This window comes from Pyrus communis, chromosome 11 (assembly GCF_041283825.1).
Source record: "Pyrus communis isolate YQ-2024b chromosome 11, ASM4128382v1, whole genome shotgun sequence".
In the NCBI taxonomy this organism is placed as follows: domain Eukaryota; kingdom Viridiplantae; phylum Streptophyta; class Magnoliopsida; order Rosales; family Rosaceae; genus Pyrus; species Pyrus communis.
In genome coordinates, this window is record NC_142575.1 from 14,578,709 (window position 1) to 14,598,920 (window position 20,212).

At 37.5% G+C, this 20,212-nt stretch overlaps 2 protein-coding genes across 7 annotated transcripts; one reads left to right on the forward strand and one right to left on the reverse strand.

Annotated features, from left to right (window-relative positions):
• Positions 1-7,017: 7,017 nt before the first annotated feature.
• Positions 7,018-8,898, forward strand: LOC137742000 (FAM210B-like protein). The gene is made up of 3 exons (XM_068481726.2): positions 7,018-7,372; positions 8,248-8,433; positions 8,536-8,898. The coding sequence occupies exons 1-3, from the start codon at positions 7,139-7,141 to the stop codon at positions 8,692-8,694; spliced, it is 579 nt and encodes a 192-aa protein (XP_068337827.2). The 5' UTR covers positions 7,018-7,138; the 3' UTR covers positions 8,695-8,898.
• A 6-nt stretch (positions 8,899-8,904) lies between these two features.
• On the reverse strand, positions 8,905-15,258 carry LOC137741999 (transcription factor E2FB-like). 6 transcript variants are annotated; one of them, XM_068481725.2, is made up of 14 exons: positions 14,749-15,258; positions 12,736-12,925; positions 12,508-12,567; positions 12,290-12,375; positions 12,125-12,213; positions 11,942-11,996; positions 10,995-11,047; positions 10,811-10,861; positions 10,628-10,676; positions 10,439-10,504; positions 10,274-10,350; positions 9,932-10,154; positions 9,651-9,717; positions 8,905-9,541 (listed from the first exon to the last, which is right to left on the reverse strand). In XM_068481725.2, exons 1-14 carry the CDS (start codon positions 14,938-14,940, stop codon positions 9,405-9,407), a joined length of 1,395 nt encoding a protein of 464 aa, XP_068337826.2. In that variant the 5' UTR covers positions 14,941-15,258; the 3' UTR covers positions 8,905-9,404. The 6 variants fall into 6 exon arrangements, with proteins under 6 accessions (XP_068337826.2, XP_088536222.1, XP_068337825.2 ...); XM_088680096.1 differs by having other exon boundaries at positions 8,905-9,575; positions 14,749-15,213; XM_068481724.2 differs by having other exon boundaries at positions 12,736-12,928; positions 14,749-15,212.
• Between the last annotated feature and the right edge of the window lie 4,954 nt (positions 15,259-20,212).

Sequence of the window (20,212 nt, forward strand, 5' to 3'; positions counted from 1 at the left end):
GTTACAATCTCTTTGTAATTTGATCCTCTGATTCTATCTTCGTAGGGTGTAGGTTTGTGGATGAGCTGTTGATCCAAAGGGCCGTCGGGGCTTGATCTAGGGATGAACAGTTGATGAACGGATCTTCGAGGGCTTTTGAGCTTGATCTTGAAGACTGGGTGTATGGATTTCTTCAAGGGGGCCGTCGGGGCTTGACCTTGAGGGTTGATGGATGAGCGGATCTTCAAGGGCTTTTGGGCCTAATCTTGAAAACTGATTGGATGTGTGGATTTGTTGAGGTTGTTGATCCAAAGGGCCGTTGGGGCCTGATCTTGGGACGAACGGATGATGAACACTTTCTTCAAGGGGCCGTCGGGGCTTGATCTTGAGTCGGCGGAAGTTCTTCAAGGGCCGTTGGGGCTTGACCTTGAAGGAGGGTTTGACGAAGAACGAAGAGTGTTTTCTTGATCCTTCGGGATTTTGCTTGAGAGCTTTAGAGTTTCAAGGCTTCAAGGTTTTGGTGTGATGTAAATTCCCTTCCTTCTTTCTCTTCTTCTTTTCTTTCCCTCTCGAAATGAATGCCTTGGCCTCCTATTTATAGAATTCCAAAACTTGATTTTTGGATTTAAATAATCAGATGAAATAAATCATTTCTGCCAGATATTGACACGTGTCCTATTTGATGACCTTTCCAATTTATTTCGATTTTTCGTTGAGTCACACGCTACATGTAAAATTTATGTGACACGTAAGCGTTGAAATTTTAATTATTGGTTAACATTCATTTCACCGAAATTTCGATGTCTACAGATAGCTTTCAGCCAGAAGCATCCCTGAGTGGTTTCATGTAGAGAGAGAATTTTAGTACGGTTCGAAGAAGTCACAACTGAGGTATGTTTGGTTAACCTCCAAGATATTGCAGTGTCTCTAACGGTAAAGATGTAACCCATTTAAGAATGTGCCTTATGTGGGCTAGACAAGTACCTATCGCCATCATAAACAACAAGGTGAGAATCAACCCAAGGTAGTGGACAATCAAGTGTTTGCGTGGAGGTGCATTGCTATATCTTGCTAAAAGATTAACAGCGAAGAATATGTTTGGTCTAGTGCATTGAGTTATGTACAATACAGTGCCAATTGCATTGAGGAAATGAACTTTAGGCTCCAAAACCTATTCCTTATCGTCTTTAGGATGGAAATTATCTCATTACGTTCGGACGACCATAGGAGTGCTCAAAGGCTTTGTTGTATCCTCATAAAAATGACGCAACACCGTCTGGTCTAGTTTGATTGATGGACAAAAATACCATCCGAGCAATGCTTGATCTTCAGGCTAAGACAATATTGAGTTTTTCCACGATCTTTCATCTTAAATTCTGACTTCATGTGCGCGAGTGTTCTCTAAATCTCTTCAGAAGTCCCAATGAGATTCATGTCATCGACATGAACTGCAATGATAGCAAATATGGAATGTGACTTCTTAATGAACACGCATGAGCATAATTTGATATTCTTATACCCATGACTAGTCAAATACTCACTCAGACGGTCATAACACATCTGCTTGGATTGTTTTAACTCATATTGTGAATGCCTCAATCTAATCGAGAAGGTGTTCTGTGGCCTATAACTATTTAACCCAGTTAATTTAAGTCCTTTAGGAACTTTCATGTAATTTTGTGTCAAGATCTCCATAGAGATATGTTGTTACCATGTCCATGAGCTGCTAAGTATTTCAGAAACTACCAAACTGATAAGGAAACGGAACGTTATTACATCCATTGTGGGGGAATACACCTCTTCGTAATCAATCCCAGGGCATTGAGAGATGCCTTATGTCACTAGGCGTGCCTTGTATCGCAGTATTTCATTATTCTCAATTCGCTTCCTTACAAAAATCTACATGTTGCCAAAAGGCTTCACATGTGGTGGTATAGTAGTTACGGGCTTAAACACCTTGCGTTTCGCAAGTGAATCGAGTTTGACTTGGATTGCTTGTTTCTAGTTTGGGCAATCTGTTCAATTTCAACATTCATCAATGAAATGTGATTCAATGCCATCACTCAGCATGATATCAGTAGGTATTGCATATGCGAATGCATCGCTGACTATTATCTCATTCCTAATCCAAACCTCACCCAAGCTAGCATAATAGATTGAAATTTAACAATTCTCAGGAGAACGATTCATTTCTTCAAGGGCACTTGCATAATCTAGAATAATCTCATGTGTTGAAAAAGATAAGTAGGTGATGGTTGGATTCACACTAGTACCACTAGTTTGTATTGTGGGTTTCTTCTTCCGAGGATGTTAATCATTTGATCCAATTGGTTTGCCACACTTCTAGGAGGGAGAAGATGATTGGCTAGTCGATAGTATACTGGGATCGACCACTAGGTGTGGGAAACCGCCCCCAAGTGGTTGCTTAGACACCTTAGTGGCATCCCGTCCTTCATGGACAGTGGTTCGACATACATCAGATATAGCTATCTTTACAAGCACGTTTGAAGTTGGTATATTTGTGCTCGTCACCTTCACTAGATCGGTAAAAGTATTTGGCATGGTTTGAGCAATATTCTGAAGATCTAGAATTCGTCGCACTTCAGTTTCAGAATGTGAGGTGTGGTGATCCAAATGAGATGTAGTGGGAGTCATCCATGATAATTTACGTTATTCTTCAAGAACGATGATGTTCTTATCTCCCCTTAATGACGGGAAGACTGTCTCATAAAAGTAATGTATTAAAAGGCGAAGGTGTGGGCAAGGCATTCGATGGATAGCCTTGCCTAAGCATGACACATGAGGCGGCTAAATTTTTTTAATCTATATATGTTTTTGTATATTATACATATAATCGTATTAAAAATAATACTTTGTAAAACAAACATCCATTATCAATTTGTCATTCAAATCCATTGTTATTTGAAAGATACTATCATCTAAATTCATCAATCAAAGGTAATATCATCCAAATTCATCATTCAAAAAAGTAATACAAACAAAGAAAACATTCATCCATATCCTCGTCATCTAAATCAAAGGCAACATCATCCTCTTCATTGCCAAGTCTAGATGAACTTGTAGGGTATGTCATCAATTCATCAAATGAATCTTCCGAATCATACTCCAAATTTCTTTGCCTTGAGATTTCTTCATTAACCCATTTTCTTTTGTATGTAATTGGACCTCAAGGTTGAGTAGGCTCGTGAGGAAGAGTAGGCTCATGATGAGGAGAGGAGGAGAAGTAGGCTAATGACGAGGATGAGGAGAAGGAGGAGGAGTAGGCTAACGAGGAGGAAGAGAAGATTCTCTAGGCTCTCGAATGTATGGGTCACCTTCATAAACCAGGAGTGGCATATTACTTACGACCTCAACATTGTACAATGACTCATCCTCAAGCCATGTAGGATCTTCGGGAAGAAAAGGATCTTTTGTCTCTGTTGTCCATTCATCATCGGAGGCAATTTCTTTCACAACAGTGGGATCACACTTCTTCCTCTTTTTAAGACTTCTCCCATGCAAAGCCAAATTGTACTTCACATAGGCTAAAGCATTAAGCCTTTTGTGTTCAAGCTTATTCCTCATTTTTGTATGAATCTACAAATAAATCAAATAAATGTAAAAATTAATTCTATTGCTCAAGTTTAATCATCTTAAGCAAAAATAACACATAAAATACAAATAATATATTTACTTACAATATGAAATGTGCTCCAATTCCTCTCACATCCCGACGTACTACGAGTAAGGCTAAGAACTTGGATAGTAAACTTCATTAACTCGGGTGCTTTTGTCCCAAAGCGCTCCCACCAAGCCGCTAAAAAAACAATATTAGTTAGGTAAGTAATTTAAAGGTTAATGATAAAAATATATTAACAACTGACTAATTAAATCTTACTTGGTGTTCGTCTTTTCCTAGTTTGCATAGCCATAGGATCTGCAAATTCACCAACTTTGTTATCATATAAATCCAATTGGATATTCGCATCTTCACGTTCTTTCCTATTCCCAAGCATCCTATCCATGCAAGCTAACAACCCACTTTGCACTTTGCCACTATTTGAGAAATTATCCTCGTACCGAAATTGTGGATTCAAGTAGTAGCCTGCCACATGTAGTGGTTGACAAAGTTAATCATCTCATCTACGATCTATCTTTCTCCTAATAGGCATAAATTTTTTCTCCGCATTGTTTAGAATGTTTGCAATTTTCTCTATTGCGGCATCCATCAACTCATATATAAAACCCATAGGGGTCTCTCCTCCGAGTCAACCTCTCTCAAGACATAAACATGAGGAAGAACACCCTTAATGCAAAAGAAAACTCTACCCCAAAACTCGCTATCATGTAGCACGTGATGCTTAGCCAACTTTGCTTCACGGGATTTTGCATATGTACTTTCTGACCATTCTTCAAAGGAAAACAAAGCAACAAGATTTTCCTTTTACTTTTGTAAGCTTTGAAGTGTAAGGAAAGAAGTAGCAAACCTAGTTAGCATCAGATGAAGAATTTCCAAATTGTTGGTGTACTTTCTCATCAAAGCTAATACCCATTGATTCCCATATAGATACTTTGAAATACACCTAGCATGTTTGCGTGTGTCATCAAACCATGTCATCTTTGAAGTACCTCTAGCATCAAATCAATGCAATGAGCCAAACATAGAGTCCACCACACCTTCTCTTTCCTCTCCAAAAGTTTTGCCCCCGTATTCATGTAGTTCGAAGCATTGTTGGACATAACATGAACCACATTCTCCTTACTAGTTTCTTGAATAACATCATCCAAATAGTCGTACAACAAATCTTCATTTTCAATGGAGGCCGATGCATCAACCAATTTCAAAAAGCAAGTACCTTGTGGCGTATTGACAAGAAAGTTTATTAGACACATACTTTTGCCGTCCAACCATCTAGACATAATATTGCAACCATATCTCTTCCAAGCCTTTACATGTTCTTTCATCATGTTTTGTACATACTCATCTTCTTCTTTAAGCATCCAAATTGTCGGTTTAGGGGATGCATGTGTGTAACTTTGAGGATACGGTGCATTATAGCTCGTCCAAGGTGTCCCAAATGATCATGCCAAAGCAAAGTTTCAAGTGCAATACCTGAGGCAGGGCCGGCTACATAGTGGCTCTCTATGGAATGGAGTGGATGGTTGTAGTGTAAAATCCTGTGACGCTCCATCTTCTCTAGAATACGCTTATGTTCATATTCATAGGAAGTGATGCAAAGAAACTCAATTCCATTTTCTTCAAAGGTTTCAGTGTAATAAATATTATCTCGAATGTCTTTAAAGTTGAACGGTGTTTTTCCGGAACATGGAGAATAAAGAGCCTCTCTAATGGTCACTATAGTACTATTGGAAAACATTATACGGGCAGTGTCATATCCCTCAATCAGGTTAGAAGGGCCTGAAAGGGTTGTCAAAGGTGATATTTTAGGTAGTAAAATAGATGCGTTCACAAAAAATAGTGTCACTATTTGCCAAACAATTAACTTCCTCAATAGTCATACCTAGATATAAATTAATTGAATTGGTCGCAAGTATTAGAAAATTTGAAAATTTTCATTCATTCAATTAATCATTTGAGAAAAAAATCCATAAATTCAATATCCAAAAATTAAAACAAACACTAAACCAATAGTCGAAATAAAGCAAGTTATTCCAAACTTAAACCAATAAATTAAAAGGGGGTTCGACCAACATGGTGAATTCGGCCCAAATGGTGTATTTAAACCAATGTCTAAGAATCTATTTTTCAAGCGGAGCTGATGCTTCCTGAAAGTAAGAAACCACTATCTTCATATCTTCAAGTTCCACCACTTGAGCAAAATTTGTTTTAAACTTTTGACGACGTAAATGATACTTAGCTAGGACCGTAGCGGGAGATCGACATACATCGTTCTTCGAACCACATCTATAACACATATATGTATCCATGGTGTTATGTGTTTTGCCTTTATTCTGAAGTTTTACATTTTGGGAGCAAGTTTGTGGTGCTTTTGGGCCCTGTTTCCTCCTTAAATTGGCCTTCACTTTATCGACCTTGATCTTTTGACTTCTGCCATGCCTACACGCCTGGAATGGCAATTCAAGCACAGCGGTCGAGTCATTAGGTCTAGCATGGTGATTTTCCATCACAACTGGCTCTGTTTTTCAATAAAAAGTAAGATAGAGATCAAATATGAAAATTTGGTAAACGTATTTGCCCTATATTATTAATGCATGACAATATTAGTGGCATGGAAGGTAATAGGTCTTCTCCAAGAGATCATGTTCGATCAAGTCCTCATTACAGAGCTTCAATAGTGATTTGATTCGACAAACTTTATAATTGTATTCATTCACAGACTTAAAATCTTAGAAGTGTAATGTTACTAGTCGTGTCTTACTTAAGTCAAGAATATATCTCTTTGGTGATCAACATGATCTGCCAAAGCGATCCATAAAGCTCGTGGATCCTCTATAGCAAGGTACTCGATCTACAGTGCATCATGCATATCCTTCATATGAAGATCATGTACAACAAATGCAACAGATAAATGCATCCAGGCCTTCAGATCTAGCCTTCATGATCTACTGTAATAATTATAAATTGATAATTTTAGTTGCTGGATTGCGGGCCAGCAAGGAAGAAACGGGCGAAGAATAAGCCCAATTGCCTAAAAGAAATCAGGCGCTCAAATCGTTGGTGGTCCAAATTGGTCCAAATTGGATTTCAATGTAGAACTTACACAATCGCATATTAAATAATATTCATAACACATACGAACAATTTTGTATATGCCTAAAAGAGGGCCATAAATTCCATATCACAGGGACATTGCCATTTTATCTCAAATTTTCACACAGATAGATGGACCAAGATCATATGGGCTCATCACCATGAGATCCATTATCCCTCTGTCTTTTGTTTTGGTTCTCAAGCAAGCCTACAAGTTTAAAGCCCACTGCACAATCCCCCAATGCGTGCATTGACAAAATCGTGAAGGGATAAAAAAAAGAGCGACTTGTACTGCCTTATAGCCTCACGTATTAAGCTTCCCGTTCAGAAATTTCTGAGCCATCTCTTTTCCTCCTCAAAACATAACTAAACACTGAACGATGTTTGACTAGATAGAAAATACTTTAAATTTTAGTTGGCAGAAAAATGGCATCAGCTCTGGCCTCCCCTTGTCTTCCCTCGGCTTCTTTCTTCAACAACAGTGGAACTTCAAGATTTTGCTGCTGTCCATCATCGGTTCAAGCATCCAAGTCCATATCTTACTCGAAACGTTTCGGAGTCAGAGCCCTCAAGGAGAAAACCGAGGAAACAAAAGCCCCATCTGCAGATTCAGCCGACGAAGTTACTAAAAAGTACGGCCTCGAAGCCGGTCTGTGGAAGGTATTCATCTCCTACCAATTTATTTTCTGTCATACTTATTGATAGACTTCAAGTTTCCTTGTCTATTGTTATGTAATCGAATTTAAGGAAAGTAAGTTTCGAATGATGAGTTTATAGAGTCTGTTTCTGCTCACCCACCTGACCCATGTGTTTTCTGAGGGGAGGTGGGGCTACACAAGGGTTACGGCAGTGGCAGAGCCAGAATTTTTCGTGAGAGAGGCCCTTTCATATGCATTGAGAAACAATTTCAAACGCATAACATGAGCAATTGAAATAATCATCACAAAACTGAAACACTTGTTAAATTTAATGGAGAGAATTAAAAGAAGCGTATAATACAACTAAGTGCGAGGTCGAGAGCAGGGTAACCTAAAAAAATTGAAATCATAAGAAGAAAATACAAAGAAATCTGGTTTGAATCCTTTGACAGAAAAAAAAGAAGAAAAGGGGAATAATGGTTGATTAAGTTGCTTTAGAAATAACAATAAAGTTGATTTTAAAATCCATCCCTGAGTTTTACTAAACCACAAAGACAAAACAAACAAAAATAGTAGAAAAATATAAAATACAACGTCGTTCGACTCAACTTCTTCACGAGAACAGTTTATCTTCTTCTCATATCTCACGGTTCTATAATTGCAGGCTTGATGCCGCTAAAAATTTATTACACGGTGGTCATAATGGGCCCGGAACCACTTTGGTCCCTCAGTGGCTCTGCCCATAGTTAGGGGATGAGATTAAGCTTAATGGCTAGTTCGGCTTTATATATATTAGGTTGAAAAATAAGTAAAATAATATTTCGTCAATTCAATCTTGAGCTAGTTTGAGTAGTGGTGAAGTTTTGGATTGAACCCTAATGTCATGGGAAAATGCAGATATTCAGCTCAAGAGAGGAAGGAAAGGAAGGAGAAGAGAAGTCAAAGGGAGATGAAGCCAAGAAGCTGCTAGCAAAATATGGAGGGGCATACTTAGCCACATCCATTATTCTCTCTTTAATCTCGTTTTCCTTATGTTATGCACTCATCAGCGCCGGCGTCGATGTCCAGGCTTTGCTGCAAAAGGTACAACCGATCATCGTATCAACTCAACGCAAACTTGACTCGTTTTATATGTCACGTAATATATGTCCAAGAACGTCCCTTCATTCTCTGTTTTTTTTTTAGGTGGGAATTTCCGGCAGTGAGACCGGAGAGAGGGTTGGGACGTTTGCTTTGGCATACGCTGCGCACAAGGCCGCGTCCCCAATTAGGTTTCCTCCGACAGTAGCTCTCACTCCCATTGTCGCCCGATGGATCGGAAAGAAAGTTGAGAAGGAGGATTAGCTCCTGTGTTTACATACCGTATAAACCGGATTTTCGCCCTTAAATCCCTCGTTTGTAAAATCAACCGTACAAGTTCTTTAGTTTTCGTTTTTGTTTAGAGAAGGGCACGAATCAAACTCCTGGGCATGCTCATTCATTCGAATCGCATGTTTTGGTGACTTGGATGATAATCATATAAAACAACTGCCTGGATTTTGGTGATCATCAACATCGCATGAACAAGCTGCACTTGCGTAATTCAAAACTTAAATTTACAGAGAGTAGGGGACTATACCCTTGAGTTGAAACCGAACTGTCATGAAGCAATTCGGCATCAGTATGATTGAAAACAGAACGAGGCGATTACACTAACATACTCTCTATTCAACGATATTCAGACTTTCTTGACTTCTTCACTCTGGTTAATCCAACAAAAGCCTGCCGATTCTAATAACATACAAGGATGTACTAACAATTTTAACCTCTTATTTGCCACTACGTCACAGAGATTTGTATATTACATAAATGTACAACAAAACAGCTACCTCCACCTACCTTTACGTTGTTCCTTGGTCCTTCGATGGATCTTCCTGGAACACTTGGGCAGCTTCCAGAACCTTCAACCCAACCTCCACGGTGAAACAAATACAGGAGGTGGTTGGTCATCATAGGTTCCCAAAAAACAAGTCTGCATCAGCAATTAGATTCATTTAACGAATCACTTCCAGGCTTCAAGTCTTTGTAGGGTTGCTGGTAGTGGAAGGTACTTCAATTAAGCTGGACGGTGGAGTTTGGGGACGTGGTGAGCTGGCATTAACCAACGGATAATCTTGATCAAGTGCACCCAAATCATTCCATACAACCCCAGCTGTAGTTGATTTCGTCAAGAAATTCAGTATTCACTTTTTTACCAGTCAAGTATAAACTCAAAGAAAACTAAGTGAAAAGAAATGTAACATCTTTCAGCATAAGGATACGTTCCGTTCTCCACATGTCTGTGATACTAATATCAGCATCTGATAAAAGCCAGTAATCTGCATCACTCTGTAAAGGTAACCGAAAAAGTTGACACCCTATAAGTCAAAGTTATTCTCTTGCCAGTACAGCAAAAGTCATCTAAACATGTTGCGCCGCTTCATTGTAAATGATATTTCTGGTTGCCATATTTTGTAAAATTTTATTGAGCTTAAGAAATTTTTGCAGCATATTGCATCTTTCAAATAGGCAGTGGTAAAATCAATTAAGAAGCCAAACTTACATCAACATCTGAGGGAACAATCTTCATAATCCCACTAGTAAAGTCCTGGGCAGCAGTAGGATCGGCAGACATTCTATGATCATCTGGTACCTGCATTTCAACATCCTTCCCTCTATCCTCTGCAACCATTGTTGCAGCTGGGTTTTCGTTAGCCCATGAAGTTGAAGGGATGTTTGTAGGTACTTCGACACCATTAATCTCCTCAAACTTCTCCTCAAATTGACTACAATGAGAGAGCAAGAGAGATCACTAAAATTCATTGTAATTTTTAACGTTGCCAGCAGGAGAAAACATTCATTGGTGTTCATAAAGTAATGATAATGGACCATGAAGCAACAATACCTGACAAGGTAAACATCTATAGGACCCATTGTGCTTCTCAAAAGCATCCTGTATCGCCTTTGGGGATAGTCAACGGCCTATTACATGAAAGAAAAGTTTGATTGAATAATAATGATATGCAAGCGAGTAGAGAAATTTTATGTACCATTTTGTCCTGAACTCTACCTCATCAGGATCTGGGACTTCAAGAGTGGTGCCGTGTGGAGCTTTAATTGCTATTAAGGTTTCATTCTGACAGAAAAAATAAATTGTAGATTCAGTTTAACAGCACAAATGAGAACATTTTGTTAAAAAATACAGAATGTGGAACAATGTCAGTTGCATTGATAAGAATAGCAAACAACAAAATTTTACCTGCAAGGAAGGTAAGCCTTTAATATCTTCTTCAGTGACAAAAAGCCATCTACCAAAGGAAAAAGGCAAATTGAGATAAGTGTGTGCATGGATTGCATTAGACTGGACAGTTGAAACTAGCCACGGTTGACCTTCCATGAAAAGTAACTGAATATTGGTGAACATAAAAGGATAAGACTTTACTTCTTATTGCTTTCATCGTCGCTCAGGTCCCTCAACCTTTCTTGCATTTCTCTGGACACTTTAATAGCCTCAGTACAACCCAGAGTTCACCAACAACAGAATAATAATAACACTAAAGTAATAAAAGCAATAGAAATAATAAAATTAATAATAATAGAAGAAAAAGCAACATCAGCTAAGTAACCTTATTTGCTGATCTAATCTGCGCTCCTCGGTAGATAGGCTTTCAACTTGTGCCTGAGACCAATTATAAAATACTGTGAATGAGGCCATATCTTTACTTCAGAGATACGCAAAAATTACTACTACTTTCAATGAACAGTTGGAAGATTTGATGTATGACCCAACAACTCGAATCTTATCCACCAACACCATTACAGTAATTAACAAGCACACCAACCAAAAGCTTTGGAATACTTTTTCCAGTCAAGAAAACAAATCTTGCCCTTTCATGCCAGTCATTAAATTAAAATACATTACACCAAATTGGAACTGGACAGATGTGAGCTGAAATCTAGCAAGCTCAACTAAACAAAATCCTAGCAAAACTGTTTCTAGTCACAAACACAAATCCTGCTTTGCCATATCAATCATTCATATTTGAATTCATTACACTGGACTTGGGAATCAAAAAAACATGCCGACAGAAATCTACAACAATAAAAGTCAAGAGCAGGACTCTCTGCTTCGTCAGCCAATTCTGCATATTCAAATGGATTACACTAAAATTTGGAACTGTAAAAAACATGTGGACTGCATTGACGTGACTGATGTCAGGGTTGAGTAATGATATCATGCTGGAATGTAAAAAAGGAAAGCAATTTGCATAAAAAATCGAAACAGTCATTAAAAGGGCCGTTGAATTCAGATTTATATGGCCATTAACTTCCTTACAAAGTCAATGCAGCCTTTTCAACAAACTAATACTTTTGTTTAGATCTGGAATCAACCTTGATGGTGAGGTTGGAGATTGACACGTCCAAAAAGAAGAGAAAAAAAACACGAACACAAATACAAACACAAACAGCATGAGTACTACTAAGCAAACAAAGATAAAGTGTCAAAAGTTGACCCAAGACTGAGTCATCAAAGTATGAGCATGCCAATAAAAAAGTTCACTTCTTCCCGTACCTGTAAACTAGGATAATTTTCTTCCGCATCTCCTGTCCTGGAGACATCAAGTCCCCTAAGCAACCAATCACTCAGTTTAAGTAACTTCTAATGCACAGTGGATAATTGAATTTTTACAGCTTAGTAAAAAGTGGAAAGAAAAAAGCTGTTTAATTTCAGTAAACAAGGCTAAGAATCCCTTACTTCCACTGAATTCTATTTTTGAGCTTCTTTTCTATGAGACCTATTCCTTCAAGAACATTTGTTATATCATATATCCGCCTCTTTTGGACCTAAAGGAAAAGAACACTTGTCATTAACAGACTATATTTACACAGGATACATTACAACAGAAAGGCAAGTAGTCACCTCCAAAGTATCAGCAGCTTTATTGAGATCTAGAATACCATCTTCCGCATGTTTGATCAGATTGATAAACTTCTTTGTTAAGAGACCTGTATGGAGACAATAGGGAATTTCCTTATAATACCAAACGACTAATGAAAATTATAACTTAATTTTCTCATGAAGAACCTAATTAGCTAACTGAAAATCAGTTAACAAAAACATAGTAAATTGTTCGTTACCTAGGGAGCTGTCAAAACGACACGGACCGGCCGGAGTAACATTAGCACCAGAAGGAGAACCTGTCAATCATACAGATTAAATGCTAGTGACAGACTAAGCAACTCTAGTAAATTATTGTAGCATCGAGTAATTCATTCTTCACCAAACAACTAATCCATTCTTCTAAGTCAATTCAAATTTTCCTCAGAATAAGTGGCTTGGCAAAATTTATTGTTAGTAACACTCACCCACATTGGAAGCTGGAGTCTGCGGTCCAGATTTGCTGCACTTTGTAAGCCTTGATGCTTTGTTTGCCTTTCCAACCTTGATTGCCACAGGAGTCTGGAGGGGGATGTTAGCTACTTCAGTGTATCCAGGAGCAGTTGTCCTATCGGTAGACTCAGCTTCGCAATCTACTGCGTCACTCTTCCTTTTTAGCTGTTAAGCCACCATTCAGTTTTTCCAAAACATAAAATTAGCACCAATGAACAAACAATATCACATAAATAATTACAACATGAAAACAATGCCACTATTCTACGAAAAGAATGATTATTACAAGCATGCAATTACATTAGATGCTAACAAAACATTTAAAACAACTTAAGTTTCAAGGGGACAGCACCACAAATTATAAACTCAAGGAATCTTAAAATCAAAGTTCTACAGATCCAGTCTAATCTCTAGAGCATTCTCTACATAACCACAGCAGAGAACTAAACACCATTGCCGTTAAAGGAAAACCAATTGTTATTCATTCTCTTATTTCCTAAATCATATCTTCAATAAATTACATTTTACAAATTTCCTCTATAGAAAACAACGGTATTCGAAAATTTGTAGTAAGAACCAAATTTTCTATACTGCATAAGTAATGCAGAACGCACAAAATCCTAAGCAGTATAACCACTCGCATTGAAAGGCAACTCCCAGAAGGTAAGTCGGGCCAAGAAGGCTTCATGAAAAATAAATAACTACTAATTATGATAAACACCCCATATCAAGAAACATGCAAACTTTATTTTGGAATAACTTTTGTACGTGCTGTTCACACTTGAATGCAGTAAACACAGAGATTGATCACAAGTAAAAAAAATAAAAAGAATCATGAGACAAACAACCAGTGCAACAACAAGAATTTAACTGTATCGGTATCCTTAAGAAGCATGCCCCAAGATATGTACAGGGTCCTTCATGAACAATTAACTTAAAAGCCTCCGAGAGGAACAGATACCAAAAAGAAACACAGAGAGAGAGAGTGAGTATTCCCAAACGATCCTATCTTCTATTGTAGATAAAACCACACGTTCAGTTATGATTCCACAGGATCAAGGGTCCTGAATACTGATGGTTCTTACTGTTTCTATGACAGATGAAGACGGGGACATTAGTAACATACGGTAATTTAGATGTTGATATGTAGTATTTCATTCAGTCATCCACTGCCATTTGCAACGTCGTTCAACATAGTTTGGAGAGATTGGTCTAACAAATACCAAATCCAAGAAAGCCACTGAGACAAACAGATTTTAAACTTTTCTTTTTTCACTTTTGGGTGTGTATAGATATATACATGTATGCAGCAGACATTACTTCAATTACCAATGCTATCATTTTTGTTCGTTGGTTTTAATGCATTAAGGGGAAACATACAACACAAAAATGAAAAATACATTTGGAGGTCTTTCGAATTGCTTTTAGCAGTGTCAAAAATACATTTTATAGTGTTTGGAATAAATGAGCAACCATGATTTATGGGGTCAGTGGAGCACTTTAGTGGTTCCTTGAGAAATGCTCGATAAGAGTTTTGTCAAGAACTTTGATTTACAGTAAATTGATGCGCTCATCACGAAACACAAGTCAACTAGTTAAAGTAAAGGGGTTAATGCATAATAGGATCGCAATTGTAGATTGTAACATAATATCACCACCCTTGCCTAATCTTTATTTACACATAACTATAAAACAACCGAATGCGCCTTTTCATTTTCCAACAAAATCTGCCTTAGATATTCCCCAACCGCAATCATACTAACAGCATTTAGAATTCCACCTAAAATCCCAATTACTAACATGATAACCCAGTCAAAACAAACAATTTGAACAAATCCAAAGCATTAGAACTAGTTCCAATCATTAATTTCAGCAAACTAAAACCCCTAATTAGTAATCACACTCACTAATTAAGCCGATCTCCAACAAACTAGTCCAAAAATTCATAAATAAATAAAAAATAAATATATAAAAAGACAACAACTCACAGGGGGCTTGACGGTTATGCCGTAGGTTTCTTGATCAGTGGATTGGCGGGGGTCGGGAAGGAAGCCGTGATAGTCTGCAGCAGCTGAAAACGGCGGTTTCATGGAGGAGAAGGGGAGCTGCCGCTTCGGGGGCTGCTGCATGATCGGTTCTAGCGGTTGCACCGGCAGGTTCGGAGGCCGAGAGCCAGACATCCAGCGACCCGACCCGATTGTGGGTTTTGAGGTTTTTTTTTTGGGAGGCGGGAGTGGGTGAGAGAGAAAAGGCGGTATCGGGAGAATTGGGAGGGAATTGAGAGAAAACGGAAAGGGAATTGAAATTGTAGGGACAGTTGAGGAGGTGGTGGGGCGAGTGGTGGGTGAGATGGTGAGATCTGGCGGCGGAGGTGGTGGTGGTGGTTGTGGTGGGTGGGTTTGGGAAAAATTAAAAAGCGGGAGGGAGGAGAGAGGGCGAGAGCAGAAAACGAGGGAAAGAACGAGGGAAAGGAAAGGAGGGAATTTGGTTCGGATATAAGATATGGAGGGAAGCAATTACCTTTTTCCTAATTATTTATTTATTTATTTATTTACTGTTTACTTATTATCTTAGATAAATAGAATATTCAATCGTTATCATATTTACTGAATGATTAGATTTGACAGAAATGTTGGTACCTGTCTGACCGATTGAATTGGGACCACAATCTCCCACCATTATATTTTCTAAATTTTTTTTAATCTATTTAGACCTGATATTTGTGTCGTATATTTTTTATTCATGTCATTTTCGTGTCATACTCGATATCTTAACGGGTCGTATCGTGTAACACCCGTTAAAGTAAACGAGTAATATGACCTGATTCAAAATCGACCTATTTATATTATCAGCCATTATATCCCGACCCGTTACCCATTAAAGAAAATATATTTTTAATCAATAAATAATGAAAATGAAAAGCATAATTTGACCAAAAAAAATACAATACTAAATTAGTATATGCATACTACATTGTCACATAACTATTACTCTAAAACATTAAAAAAAATGTGTCTTAAGTATTATATAATCCAAAATAAGAGCCTAATGAACATTATTATAAAAGTAGTCTCTCTGCATGCGCTCACGCGCATGCGAGAGGCCTTATTTTAATCACGGGCGCTACGCGCCCCTAAAAGATGGGGTTTGCTTTAGTTATGTTTCTTGCTGTTTAACATTGTTGTTTCGTAAGAAATTGTTTTATGAATTGTGCATGCAGAGAGTCTTTTACCTATCTTCTCTAACATTACCTTCGCAAGCATGGTCCTAACCCTTCGAGACTATGGATCTTGAAATGCATTGAAGTTTCAAATAATGAGAAGATATGTGACATTTACTAACATAGTACAACATAAACTTACACCTTAATCCATGTGATAAGGAGTAGTTTTTTACAATATAAAGTTATCAATATAATTGTTTATTTGAACCATCTCTCCATAATTGTTTCTTGTAGAAATTTGTGGATGATCCTGCAATTGAAAAACCCAAATGTTTAGTAAAAACAACCAAGAGAAAACGGAAGCTAAAAGAAATCACACTAAAAATAAAAAAAATCAATTGAAATTAAGCAATCACTGTGCACTTGATCGACCCTAAAGTGACGTGCATTTAAGAAACCATTTTGAAATTAAGCAGACATTGTTGTAATAGGAAAAAACCTCAAATGTGCAGTATAATTGAAATTAACTCCAAACATTTGAAATAAACTGTTAGGTAAGGTAAATGGAGGGGATTAAAGAATGCCAAAACCACAATAACTTCATATTACATTAACATTCTTCTTTTTCCACTCTTTGAGAATCAGTTGGCTTAGATCAGTTAGTTTTTACCCCAATAGATATCTCCCAACCAGGTGTTAAAATAAAGACACGTCTATTTAGAATCTTATTAATAGGTAGTTCTTTTTCATTTTTTGTGGATATTCTTGTAAATATCCTGAGAATGAAAACAAATAATTTTTTAAATTACCATAGCACACGTATAGCACATTAAGATAATTAAAATTGAAACTCACAATCTGAGTAATTATAATCATGAAGAGAAATTGAACGAAAGGGGAATCGAACTGTAACAATTGTTGCACCACGCCTAAATTGTCCAGTCCTATGCATAAACAAAACAAAAATCCCAATAAAAAAAAAAAAAAAAAAAAGGAAGCAAGCAAGCAAAGAAAAATAATTTGTTAAACAATTAGAGTCAGGCAACTTCTTAAATAAGGCACCAAAGAGTGTCATTTAATATCTATACACAACATAATGGATCATGATCATGACATGTAGATGATCATGATGAGATGATATGATATGATACATGCTTGTATGTGTGTGCATATAAGAATGTAGGCGAGGGAAGGAGGAGAGTGGTGGAATAGCATTTGACTTAGTTTCAGAATAGAGAGAGAGAGATAGAAACAGAGACGGAGAAAGAGAAAAAGGCAAGAATGAACAAAATTCAATCGTGTTGGATACAAATTTGACGTTCGCAAGGACACTCTCTTTGTCCCCCTTATATTTGGTTGTCTACAACTCTTTAATCACCCTCTGTAAACTGAAAATTAGTTCTAAGAAAGAGGAATCTGTACCAGTTTGAGATGATGCTGGACGACAAGAGAAATCTGACGGAAATTCGGAAGAAACTTTGAAAAAACACGCTGAGGAGATTGGTCTGCGTAGGAGAAGAAAGTGAATTCGTTTACCTTTTTTGTATGCGTTGCGAGGGGTGGAGTGACCGTTGCTCACTTTAAACGTGCGGTATATGGCAGTTTCGTCTCTGTAATTTGCAACTGCTGTGAAGAGTTCCATCTCTGCAGTTTGCAATCGTTGCATCTGCTGTTGGGAGTTCGTGGCTTCGTGCCCATATGGAGTATTATTTTTCTTCTATTTATTTATTTACTTCTTGTTTTCTGTATAGTGGAAAGATAGAATGTGATGATGTAGTTATAGGCTGATTAATTTAAGGGATGACAATGAATTTAAAGTGCGTGTGTTTTCATCTAGTGGTTCATAATTGTCATTCTTGTGATGGGTGCATGTAGTGTTTGCGGTAGATAATTCTGTTTTTTGATATTTTGTTTTTTAACTTGTAAATAATTTATGAATTGTATCATATTTATGAATTTAACCCTATTTTTATGGGCAGTTATCCAGTTGCTTTAGGTATGACATGAGGGCTTTCTTGGCATTTTTGAATGCTTCACCAAACTGGCCTTCTCCCTTTATATATATAGATACCAAATGTTCAAGGATATGGAAAATGAAAGAAGTTGCATTTCAAGGTTGAGGAACCTTGCACGTATGTATATGCCTTAACATTTTTTAGATTTGTACATTAATGATTATGAATTTTATTTATTTTGAACTCCCTTAGAAATACTATTTATGAGGGTTTGTACAGTTTTAAAATTCTAACAACGATGTACCCATACTCATAAAGTAGAGGATGCGATCATGAGCCTTTGTATATTCTTTTCACATTTTTCGCACTTGTAAATTAATTATTATAATTTTTTTAATCTGGTTGGTATTTTAAAATTACTTAACACCTATTGTAAGCCTATTTAACTGAACTATATTTAAGACTAGAGAGGGAGAGATGCCAGCGGCAAGAGAGAGAGAAAAGAGAGATTGAATTGTGAGGTATGTGTTGTATCACCCCATTATGCCTTTATTTATAGTAGTAGGATAGGTTAAATCCTTACCTTTTTAGGATTACAACTCTAATAGAATATTAACTACTAAAGGGGAATATTCCAAGATATCCCTAGATACACTAGGATTTACACGATCATATTCCTATTCTAAATATGATTGCAACACTCCCCCTTGAGTGTGGAAATACTCAAGCAAAACATCACATCAGATCTTCAGCAGTTGAGGTAGAACAGTTGATGAAATTGGCGGCACAACGGATGAATGTGAGTCTCAAATTTAAAGAAAGTATGCATTGGTAGTAAAACTCAGAAAACCTCGCTATGGTAAAACCTAATGCAAGTGAAAACTCATAGACTAAGGAGAAAAGTGAGAAGTATGCATAATGTCTAAAACAAACATCAAATAGGACGAAAGTAGTGAACTCAATGGAGTATAATCATCCTAGGATGAGTGCCTCATCAAAACCTCGTTAGGTAGCAAAAACCCAGTGGGAAAAATGCTCCTAATTGTAGGAAAAATAGTACATTAAGATCAAGTGAGTATGCTTCAAAATACTCTCCTTGAGTTAGACATAACTTCCAAATTAGAGAACTACAAGCAATTCAACTCAAATAATTTACATATACCGATTCCTTGGACGAACTTCTGAAAAGTAAACTTGGGCAATGACTTGATAAAGAGATCGGCCAAATTGTCCTGGGAACGAATTTGCTTGACTTCAATGTTCTGATGTTCTTGTTGCTGGTGAGAATAAAAAAACTTCAGCACTATGTACTTGATGTTGTCTATCTTGATGTATCCCTTCTTTGACTGCTCGATACATGTTGCATTGTCTTAAAAAAATCGTCGTAGAAAGGTTAATGACGGTAGTAAGACCACTAGTGCTTCGAATATGTTCCATGACTGCTCTCAACCAAAAGCACTCACGTGATGCTTCATGTAGGGAGAAAATCTTAGCATGGTTCGAAAAAGTCACAACTAACGTTTGCTTGGTAAACCTCCAAGATATAGCAGTGTCTCCAACGGTAAAGACATAGCCCGTTTGAGAACGTTCCCTATATGGGTCAGATAGATACCAGCATTTGCATAACCAACAAAGTAGGAATCAACCCGAGAACTAAGGGGTTCGGCGGCTCCTCTCAAGGATTCGTGGGTGTAGAACAAACCCAAATCCGTCGTACCTTTGAGGCAGCGAAAAATGTCTTTAACACCATACCAGTGTCTGCGTGTAGACGCATTACTGTATCTAGCCAAAAGATTAACAGGGAAGGAGATGTCAGGTCTAATGCATTGAGCCAAGTACAATACAGCAACAATTGCATTTAGGTATGGAACTTCATGCTCCAAAATCTCTTCCTTATCTTCCCTTGGACGGAAGGGATCTCGGTTAGCATCTAGAGTCCGAACGACCATAAGAGTACTCGAAGGCTTCACTTTATCCTCATTAAAATGTTGCAACACCTTTTGGGTATAGTTCGATTGATGTACTAGGATTCCATCTAAACAATGCTCGATCTCCAGGTCAAGACAATATCGTGTTTTCCTAAGATCTTTCATCTCAAATTCCGATTTCAAATGAACGGTAATTTCCTCAAGCTCTGCGAAAGTTCTGATGAGGTTCACGTCGTCAATATAAACTGCAACGATCGCAAATTCGGAATGTGACTTGTTTATGAACACGCATAGGCATAATTCGTTATTCACATAACCCTAACTTGTCAAATATTCACTCAGATGGTTATACCATATCCACCCGGATTGTTTCATACTGAAGAATGATATCCTCAATCTAATAGAG